General features: G+C 56.8%; 1 protein-coding gene across 1 annotated transcript in view; it reads right to left on the bottom strand.

The window, feature by feature from the left end:
* Positions 1-2618: 2618 nt before the first annotated feature.
* The window catches only part of SOX13 (SRY-box 13), a 12987-nt gene continuing 4670 nt past the window's right edge, over positions 2619-10935 (bottom strand). The window contains exons 6-13 of the mRNA XM_029228939.1: positions 10392-10503; positions 7865-7956; positions 7487-7649; positions 6968-7077; positions 6732-6828; positions 6273-6416; positions 5188-5404; positions 2619-4520 (exon numbers count right to left, since the gene is read on the bottom strand). Of these exons, the coding sequence (XP_029084772.1) occupies positions 4244-4520; positions 5188-5404; positions 6273-6416; positions 6732-6828; positions 6968-7077; positions 7487-7649; positions 7865-7956; positions 10392-10503 (1212 nt within the window). The 3' untranslated portion in view covers positions 2619-4243. The remainder of the gene's footprint in view (positions 4521-5187; positions 5405-6272; positions 6417-6731; positions 6829-6967; positions 7078-7486; positions 7650-7864; positions 7957-10391; positions 10504-10935) is intronic.

The following is a 10935-nucleotide window of genomic DNA, read 5'->3' as shown; positions in this document are numbered from 1 at the left end:
CAGGGCTGGGCAGGTAGGGCCTCTGGAGGTCATCTGTGGGGTCAGGTGGTCATGGGCACCACCTTCCTGAGGACTGTATGGCAGTGCCCACGCTCCTTGTTCCTCTCAGATCCACCTCTGGAGCTGAGGGCAGAAAACCACTGTGAAGGCAGCTTGGTTTCCAGCCTCCTGGGGCCTTGATGTCACAGCACTGAGATGGTGGTAGAGCGGTGAGCAGGGCCCCCCAGGTATCATCTTGTGCCCCTATGGCCCGGCCACCACCAGCACCAAAGGAATTAACCTGCAGGCACCATCCCACTACCGCCTTTCCTCCAATTCTCCAGGGGAGTGGGCAGGTGGGGGCAGGGGAGTTTAGGCACACCCCTCCCGCACAAAGCCTGGAGGCCCACCGTCTCGCTTTTCACTGCCACCCCGCACTAACCAGCCCCCCTGCCCACCGGGCTCAGCACCAGGCCTTGGAGACTCGAGGGTGGCCTTGACTCCACTCCCTGAGGCCACTTCTTGACACTTAGCAGGCTCTCCGGGCAAAGCACTCCTGGACTCTTCATCTCTGCTGGGCTCTCACCCCTAACCTCCGGAGAGGCACAGAGAGGGCAGAGAACAAGCTCGTGCCCCACCCTTCCCGATAATGGTAATGTCCAGGACGCTCTGTTCCTGGCCTTTCAACCCATCTGACTCCGTCCCGCCTCTCCGGGGTCCAGGGGGGTGGGGCTCCAGGGCACCAACCACAGGTTTCCGGGCAGAGCTTTTCCCACCCCAGAAGGATGCAGGGCACGTGACTCTCTCTCAGCAGCTGGAATGAGGACAGGACAAGGGTTGCTGGAGGGAGTAGGAGGTGGGCAGTAGTGGCCTCAGGCTCTCCTGAGGCCACAGAGGACCTGGGAATAGGGAAGTGAGAGGAACTCAGGACTGGCAGGGGGTGAGGGTGAGCCTGGCCAGGAGTGTCCTGACCAGACTGCCCAGATTTGGTCTGGAACATAGTGAGAGGTGGTGGTGGGGACTGGAGGGTTGCGGAGATGGACAGGGAAGTTGAAATGAGCAACTCTCCCCTGTGACCACTAGGGGGCAGGCGCCACAGTCAGCCAAGCTCCTCTTCCCAAAGAGCACCTTCATCTTTTCCGCAAGGGGCCCAAGAGGCTGGGCTCTGCGGCTTGCCACTGCCCTGCCGGTGACCTGGGGTGGGGAGGGCAAAGAAAAGGAAACTCAAAGCTCTGGGAGGCTGGGCTGGGAGAAACCAGCAAAGGCTAGCAGCCAGGATCCTCCCTAGATCAAAAGATCGGGACCCTAATTCTTGGGGTGTCTTTACTCCCAAGTTTGTGGCCCGGGAATCAACCATACCTACCTTCTCTCACCACTACCCTCTCCAATTTAGAAATCCATTTTCCAGCACTCAAGAGCCTCTGCTTGAATACTTCTGTGTTGGGAAGCTCACTACCACTTTTGACCATCTTTGTCAAAAAGTTTTTTATGTTAAGCCAAAAATGTTGACTCTTGCGACTTTCATCAAAAGGCCAAGTCCTAGTGCTACCTCATGAGCTACATCAAATATCTATGTGTTGCCCATCTGACAGCTTTGAAGAAAGCAATCTTGTCCTTTCTGCCCTATTTTTTCTGGACTAAACATCCCTGGCCCTCTCAACCATTCCTTGAAGGACGTGTCCATCCACTAGGCTCCCTCCAGTCCTCTGTACAGGATGCCTGCCTCTGGGCCCCTCCATTGTGAGAATGGCCTTTTCTATTGAGGGGCCTGGGACTGGCATGATGCACCTGAGACCAGGACTGTGTGGTGTACACTGGCCCATCACCTTGCTTGTTGTTAACACACGCTTCTGTTAATCCAACCCAAGTCCAACTCTTTGACATGGTACTGTTCAGCTTTGTTGCCCCCACTCCATATTAATGGGGTTAATTTTTCAGCTACAAGAGTTGGTCTTTTTATCAACTCTTGTTGCATTTTGAGTTTCAGTCACCCAGCTCTTTTAGGTCTATGGGACGGTTATTTCTCTTAGTGTGACACGTAGGTCTTTGAAATCTCATTTCAAAGCGTAGGGTCACAGAGCCCTGAAGTACATAAATAGAGACCCTGCTTCATTAATCAGTATCCTGGGGGGCTTATAAATGGGCTCGTGGTGTCCATGTGAGCCCTTTTCTGGAATGAGGGTCCACAGCTTTCATTAGATTTTCAAAGGGCTCCTTCTCCAAAAGAAGATAAGAGCCATGGCTAAGGCATAACCTCCTTGTCTTCAGATGAGGAAAATGAGGCCCAAAGGGGAGACTTGACACACACACACACACGGCCACGTGGCTAGTTCTGGGGAGAACCTGAGCTTCCTGACTCTTACTACAGTGCTCTTAACCACTGCCTTCTTTCTTAGGACCTGGGTGGGGCACTTTGCGGTGAGGTCTGCTCACCTCCTTGAAGCAGGGGCAGGGTCTTACTCAAGTGTTGGCTCTGGGGGTGGCATCTGGCCTGGGCCTCCCTTGCCTAGGATGTTTCCTCCCTGGCTCCATGCCTGAAGTTCCACGGAGCTGCCACCGGGGGCAGTGGTGCCCGGGCTGGTGGCACATTTAGGAATTCTGGACTTGGGCCAGCCTCACCACCCCATCCCGTCCCAGCAAAGGCCAGATTCTGAAATGGTCTGTCTTTATTATGTCAACAGAAAACAAAAAAATTCCCCCAAGTGTAAACAGGAGAAATGTGCTGGTTAAGTTACTAATCATTATCTTATTATTAACAAAATAAAGCACTATGTTTACAGTCATAAAAAAGAAACAGCCTGGAGAGAAGCTGCCTTGGGGAAGTAGAAGGGGAGAAGATGGGGGAGCGGACACAGACTCCACATCTGTCCCTTTAGGATTTGGGGTTCCCTTCCCACCTTGCCCCAGGGCTGTTCTGGATCTTTGGAGTCAGGTGTCAACGGGATTTGATTTTCCTAGGGAAAGGGATCAGGAGCTGAGGCAAGTTACGGGTGTAGAGTGGGGGAGGGGAGAGGAGCGGGCAGGTGTAGGGGCAGAGCTGGGTGGGAGAGGATGAAGCCTTCTAAGGACAGGGTGGGGGTGGGGAACTCCCATCCCCTGCTCAGGACAGAGGAGTGGAGACCAGCTGCACAAGAGCCCCCTCTCCAGGGCTTCTGTCACTTACAGAAGAGGGCACCATCAGTCCTCCTGCCCCCACTCCTGGCACTCAGGTTGGGACCAGGGGCTGGGGCATCATGACAGAGCCCCTTGGAAGCTGAGCACATTCCCATGCTGCTGGGAGCTAAAAATGGCTCCATGGGAACTGACATGCAGAGTCAGGGAGGGAGTGAAGGGGCAGGCAGGGGAGGTTAGGATGGCTGGGGAGCCCAGGGCAGACCAGGGGCTTACAGACACCCAGCAGGCATTAAAGGGGCAAGGGCAGACACGGAGAAAGGGAGAGACACAAAAAAAGGCCCTGCAGAGAAACAAGGACAGAGAAATGCACCAAGGACACACAGAACCTGAGACACCCAGACTGACAAAGAGGTAGCAATTTGGGGACAAAGAGAAGCACAGAAAGAGCCCCCCGGAGAAGCAAGAATGGCATCAAGAGACACACCCACAGGAACTCAGCGACAGTGCCTGGCACTCAATAAATACCTTGTGCAATGAAAGAACAGATGAAAACATGTGCACTTGCGCACATGGGTACACACACACACACACACACACACACACACACACACACCAGCCAGAGGCACGAAAGGCTTGGCAGAAGATAGAGACATGGAGGAGAGCCAGACCTCTCTGCACAAAGTACAAAGCGATCCTCGTGGTAGAGGAGCGATCTGGGGTACTGTGGTGGGGCGGTGCGTGTTGGTCCCGTGGTGGCTGGTCCAGCCAGGACAAGAATGGAAACAAAGCATGTGGCCCCAGGGGAACAGGTCTGTAGCTGCCATACCCCTGGGATGGGCAGACCTGCAGGAGGGGAGGGTCATACAGTGTCCCCTGGCCACGAGCCCCAAGGGCCACCACGGAGCTCAGCCAGCCCAGCCCATCACCGCCATGCAGGACCCACTCGGGCCATCAGATCCTCAGGTGTGCCCACAGGTGTGGTGGGGAGGGGGCATCTCCCATCATGAATGTATCTACAAATGCACAGCTGTGCCCATCTCCCAGGCATGCGCAAGTCCAAGTACCAACGCAGTCCGGGTGGGGTTGCTGTGCCTGCTGGCGTGGGGCCTGGTCTTCCCCATGGAGGAGGGCCAGGCCCACGTAGCCGGGATCAGTCTGTGAGTACCACCAGCTCCCCGTCGCTCTTCTCCTCGGCCTCTGAGTCCTCATCCTCGCTGTACCGGTACATCTCGCCATCAGCCACCGAGTGCCTGTCCTCTGTGCCCTCGCCCTCCTCCCTGAGGCTGCAGGTGTTGACGATGACAGGCATGTTTGGGTCCAGGCTGCGGGGCACATAGTGCTCCACCAGGGGCTGTGCCAGGGGCACGCCTGCCACCCGAGGGTACAGGACATCTGAGGGGCTCATCTGCACCTGGCTGGCCTGCGGGCTGCGGGCCAGAAGAAAGGCATGGTTACAGATGCACCCGCACTTCAACCCCGACCCTGCTCTCCTCCGGTCCTCCGCAGGACGTGCCCTCCAACCTCCTACCCTTTTGGCTCCAAGACACATACACCCGGCTCCCTGGCTGCTTTCTGATGGCAAATTCACTGTCAGCTACAAACCCAGGGCCACGGGTCCAGACATTCCCAGAGGATCCTGTGTAAATCCAGTTTGGGGAAACTGTATATTTCATATGCCCCAGAGAGCTTCCTATTTAAAGAAATCCACTAGGATGCTTGTTTTGGTCAACTCCGGAATCCTCTGTATGATTATTAGTACCTTGATTTTTAGTACCCCTGAATTTTTATTGAGTTTGTCAAGGGGACCCACGGATACATTTCTCCAGATACCCACTAGTCCCGTCAGTCACAAATCTATATCCTGATCCACCAGGGACTCACCATAGTCACAGTCACCACTACAGTCACACACACATAATGCCCACACAAACGTATGCACACACATGCGTGCACACACACAGCTCCCCTGGAATCCCACTAAGGCCACACGCTAACCCCTGCCACTCACAAGAGCTGTGTGCGCGCGCACACACACACACACACACACACACACACACACACACACAGTCTCAGGCGCTGGGGAGGCCTGCTCACGGGGTCGTGTAGCTCTGGCGGGCATCCTGGCGCCGGGTCCTCATCAGAGCCTTGTACTCGCCCACCCGCAGCCGCTTGCCCTCCACGATGCAGGTGCGCTTGGGCCGTGGCTTGTACTTGTAGTCAGGGTACTTCTCCAGGTGCTGCCGGCTCAGCCTTGCCTGCTCCTCGTAGTAAGGCTGCTTCTCCTGGTTGGTCATGGACTTCCAGCGGGAGCCTGGCCCAGCCCCCAGGGGCAGGCAGTCAGCTGGGCTCTGCTGACACCCCCAGCCCCCTGCAGATCCTGGAGGCCCCGAGAAGGTTTTGGTCCCCAGATATATGTGCAAGCACCTATACACAGCAAGGGCCTGGCCCAGTGTGGGTGCTCCATAGATACTGAGCGAATGAATGAGGTTGGCATGTATAAGGATATCCAATTGCTAGCTTAAGACACAGCACCCACCCACATACCAAACTACACAGCGACTCTGGGAGGCCTCTGGTCTGCATGTTTTGCATAAACAAAAGAGTAGCCACCCAGGCCCCCAACAATCCCCAGAGGCTCCCTGCTGAGGACAAAATACCTGGTGTCTCAGTTGACAAGAGACCTGAACTGGAGGAGCTGAGGTTTGAAAACAATTGCCCTCTTCTAGCTCCAGCTGCCCTGCCCCACATTTCTCCTTGGCCTCCAAAGAGGACATATAATTTCAAAGACCTTTCTACTGAGAGCCCAAGAATGCCAGTCTCTCCTGTCTCCTGCCAGAGCCAGCTCCAAGGGTCTGGGCAAACAGGGGAACAAGTTAGGGAGAGATGGGGTCGGGGAGCTAAAGAACGTACACACACACTCTCTTCCACCCGAGTTCTTCGGTGCAGGTGCTATCAGAAGAGCCCTACAATGGTACCGGACTCCAGGACCCAGCTGTCCCACATCCTGCCTGCCTCCCACGCGCCATCAGATTCCACTGGAGTTCACCACGGCGTGGACCATCACCCAGAAAGCCCCAGTTAGACCCAGCTGACTCCTGCAACTAGATCCTTCTGCCTATGGCTCCTGGAGCTCCTAGAGCCCCCCGAGACACCCCCCCCCCCCCCCCCCTGGCCCTTACCAAGGATCTTGCTGATGCTGGAATTGTGCATGTCTGGGAAGGCCTGGAGGATCTTCCTCCTCTCATCCTTGGCCCACACCATGAAGGCATTCATGGGCCTCTTGATGTGGCTGCTGTTCCGGGACTCAGGGAAGTGGCGGGAGCCTGGGAAGCAGGGGAGGAGTCAGCCAGGCAGGGCAGCCAGTGTGGGGTAAGGAAGAGTCCTCCAGGGCTGGCAGAAAAAAACATCCCCTACTTGACCACCAGAGGGCGCCGGGAGGCTCCCACAGGGCCAGGGATGGCCAGGAGTGAGACCAGCAGGGGCCCAGAGACAGACAAGGGACAGATACGTAAGGGGACTCCACAGACAGACTAAGGGAGAGAAGGGATTGGAGACAGACACAACCTGACCCACCCTGGCCCTGGTGGGAAGCAGAGGTGGGCCCTCCTGCCCATCAGCCCAGTACCCAGAGCCCTCACCGTCCACGTCACAGCCCAGCATGGCTTCTTCCAGTGGGTGCACACAGCTCTCCTCCAGCCGCTCCTTGGCTGGGGATGTGTCCAGGCTAATGAGGTCCTAGGTAGAGAGGGCAACTTGTACATCAGCGCCCTCTGCAGCACCCCGCTCCCCTCCCCTGCTCTTCCCTTTGGTAGAGCCTCAGACACTGTGTCTTCCGCCCCTGCCCACCCAGGTGCAGGGTAGTGGGAGCCCATACCTTACGGAAGGAGGTGTTGGGGGGACTTTCTAAGGCTCCACTGTGACCGTGCAGCAGCTGTCTGGCATCCTGGATGGCTTTGGTGACAGCATCCCCTTCACCAAGGAAGCCTATGGGACAGGGGAAGGAAAGGAAGGGAAAGGAGGGGCTGTTGAGGGAGGTACACCCAGTTCATGTCTTGCCACCCTGGGGTGGTGCTCCCTCTTCCCCTCTGTTGCACTGCACATCCCCAAGGGGGCGCCATTTACACTGCAGTCCTGGTGACAGTAGACTGGAAATGAGAATGGCCTGAATCCCTGATTCAGGTGCCCAATCAGATACAGTGGGGAGAGCAGGAAGGGGATCTTCTTCCAGGACACTGAGTGCTGGAACTAAAAGGGGCCAAAGAGAGCAAGTCTAACCCCTTGTTTTATAAAAACTGTAACCCACAGAGGGGAAGGGACACGCTCAGGGTCATATCCTGCCCTCTTAGCTCTCTCCTAGAAGAGGGCTGAAGGGAAAGGTGTAGGGGCGGCTTACCCAAAGGCAGGCTGGGGGGGCTGGCCTGCAGGTCCCGTGTGGGGGCCCCATGGCTGGGAGGACGGGGTCCACAGTTGCTCATCTTCAGGCTCGGGGAGCTGGAGGCATTAGGCAGCTCGGGGGCCTTGGGCTTGGCCGTGAGGTTTAGGGGTTGGGAGGGCTCCTGAGGGAGACCCAGAGGGTTTGAGACACCAAAGGACACCTCCACGGAGTGACCGGGGGGACACAGGGTGACAGAGGGACAGAGGAGACAAGCAGACAGGAAAGGAAGACAGAAGAAGCAGGAGAACAAGAACAAAGGACCCCATGGTCCCCTAGGCGGGCGGGCAGCCACCACAGGTGAGGGCGGGAGCCCCCGGCCAGTGGGCGGGGCAGTACCTGTAGGGCGTGGTGGGCAGACAAGGCCCCAGGCCTCTTCACCACGGGGGCGGGGGCGGCGGGGCTGTGCAGCAGCTGCAGCGGATACTCCACTACGGAAAAGGCGGCAAGGAGAAAAGTCCTGGATGAGCACAGAACAGCAGACGCCCTGCTTGACGAGGTCCCGGAAGCACAGAGCGGGCAGAGGCTCGGAGCTGGCCCGGCTGGCTTCCAACCACTGCCCTCCCAGCCCCAAAGCACTGCTGAGGACCTCCTGTGCCCTCGTCCCCCACTGCCCGGCACACTGATCAACATCTTCACCCTGTTCCTGCCCTTCCCAACCCACTGGCCGCGGAGTTCCCACCCGACGGTGAAGCGACATCAGGTACACCATCCACTCTTTCTACGGGTACTTGTGTTTTGTACCTACTACGTGCAGGGTACAAAAGCAGCTGCCTGGTTTGTAGCCGGCCTCATGCGCATCACCTCAACGTAATCCCTAGTATGTGGCATACAATAGGTACTCAGTACATCATCCCATTGTATGGATAATGAAAACTGGGAGAAGTTACATGGGTGCCCATAGAGTTAATGAATGGGAGCACTGAGATCTGAGATCTGAACTCTGAACCCAGCTGCATCCTCTAGACCTTTCCCCTCTACATGCACTCTCTCTCTGCTACCTAGCTGGCTTCATTCTCCCTCAAGGAGGACCAGCATCCCTGACTTGACAATTGAGGTGGAGAGATAAGCCATGTAGACAAACCACTGACCACATGGCTGGTAGTGATATGGGCTGCATGGGTGGCATGCCAGAGAACTCTGTTCAGCTGGGGTGACTGGGGGGAGGGGAGGCGTGAGCGGGCATGGCAGGCGGGCAGGTGGGAAAGCAGGAGGTGGGAAATGAGGCTGGCACTCGATGGGCAAGCAGGGCTCGGGGCCTGTGAAGGCTGAGCCTGGGAGTTTGGACCCTATGCTATAGGCACCCGGGCACCACCTAAGGCTTGTGACCTGGGAGAGGTGTTACTCATACTCAGGCGGGGGGAGGGGGGGTGTTAGCGGGGGAGGAGGTGGTGGCGCATCTGGCAGCCACAGGCTTCCTGCTTACTAGGATTCAGAAGCAAACAAAGCAGGGGGCAGCCTAGCCAGTCCAGGTCTTCCACAACTTATTTCCTGCCCCCTGCCCCCCTTGTCCAGCAAGGGTGTGGCCCCCTCCCCGCAACTAGGCCGCTGCCCTCCTCACCCCTGCAGCTCGGCTCTATGGACACCTGTAGGTGCAATGGTTTTGTGCAACCTGTCCCCCCGCTTCACCCCTCCCCATTCCCAGTCCCCACTCCTCCACCCCAAATTAGAAACTGCCTTCAAAGTAGGGCCTGACTTTCTCAGTCCTTTGTGTTTTCCCTTCCTCCACCCAGGAGTCAGTGGTGCTGGCCCATGAACTGTGCCCACGGCCCAAAGCCCTTGCTGGTGGACCCGTAGGAATTCACCCAGCTAGATTTCCCCTGCCTTCTCTCTCACATGGAACAGGGAGCATTGACCAAAGGGAGTTCACTTAAAACCCTTTCCCCTCCTGGATCAATTATGGGCAGCATCTCTGCCCTGTCCCCAGGACCTCTCATAAGGAATCAATGATCGTAGCCTAATAATTCCATCTCTGCCTCCATCCCACGGTCACTGCCCTAGTCCAGGCTGTCATCCCCCATCTCTAGAATCCCCTCAGCAGCCCCTACCCCGTCTTACCTCCAGTTGGTACCCCTCTGTTCCCCACCACCCACAGCCAGTGTGACAACACATCCTCTGCTGAAATGTTCCCGTGCATCCCACATTCTACAAAATAAATCCCAAAGTCCGTGCTCAGCCCCGACTGCCCTCCCCAGGCACATCCCACTTGCTGCCATGTGCTCCCCTCAACTCCAACACCCCCTTGGGCTTTCTGCCTCAGGATCCAGGCCCCTTCCCTCCACCCTCAGCTCCCAGCTTCACCCTCACAAGTCTACTCCCCCAGCACCCAAGCAAGCACCACCTCCTTAAGAAGCCTTCCCAGATTCCCCGGCTGTTGGTATCCTTCTGTCTCCCTCCCCAGACCGTAAATTCCTTGAGCTCAAAGTCCACATTTTATCACCCTCGTGGCTGCCCAACAACCAGTCAGCACCTGACGCTTGTTGCTGCTCTATCTGTGGTCACTGAGCCTCAGTGACAGGGCAGAAGGCAGCAGTGCCACTGTCAGGGCAGAGCAACAGCATGAATTTGGGAGATGGATAAATCTCAGTCAACGTTAAAACATTAATATTCTGGTACAGGAAATGTCCCACAGAACTGGGGGGCTAGACCTAGATAGGCAACATCCTCTTATGTCTGGAAAGCACTTTATGGTTTTCAGTGTGCTATTTCTTTCATTCTCCCAGTGAAATTCAGAAAGAAGGGATTATTCTTTGACTAGACAGATCCCAAAGTGAGGCCCAGAAAGGCCACACTGCACATTAATGGATGAGAGTGGTTCCTGGGCTCCTTCCCTGACCTCAGGTCAACCCTCCCCTCCCACACTCACCTGGCTTGCAGGGAATGGGCTGAATGGGCAAAGCCAGCTGGGAGTCGGAGGTGACAGGCAGAGGCTGGTGGCTTGGGGGGAAGGCTGGAATCATGACGTAAGGCATGTTGATCTGCTGAGGGCAAAGAAACCCTGTGTGAGTCCCTGGGGGGCCCAACCAGCTACCCAGCTGTGGTCATCCCTGGACACAGAGGGTGGACCCGGGGATGAGAGACGCAGGCCTGGGGCAGGGACAGTTTTCAAAAGGATCCATCTGACCCTATGCCCCCTTTGTGGGCCTCTGTCTTCCTGCCCTCAGGTCCCAGCTGGGAGGAAGATACTCTGGGCCCTGCCCTTGAAATAGGCGACAAAAACAGGGGAGGGGCTCGAGCAGAAATGAACCGCCCTCCTTAGGGTCATGCCTGAGTGGTTCCGCTTAGTCCACACTCCCTGCCTTTCCCTGTCTCCAGTACCTCTCCACACTGGTGTCAACCCCTCAAGCCCCTGCTCCCCCAGAGCCCAGCCCTCCCCCCTTCACCTGGATCCCAGCACCCAGCCCTCCCCC

This window comes from Monodon monoceros, unplaced genomic scaffold (assembly GCF_005190385.1).
Source record: "Monodon monoceros isolate NGI ecotype Baffin Bay Population unplaced genomic scaffold, NGI_Narwhal_1 Super_Scaffold_18, whole genome shotgun sequence".
In the NCBI taxonomy this organism is placed as follows: Eukaryota; Metazoa; Chordata; class Mammalia; order Artiodactyla; family Monodontidae; genus Monodon; species Monodon monoceros.
Note: the sequence above shows the minus strand (reverse complement) of the source record. Positions and strands in the feature narration are given on the sequence as shown.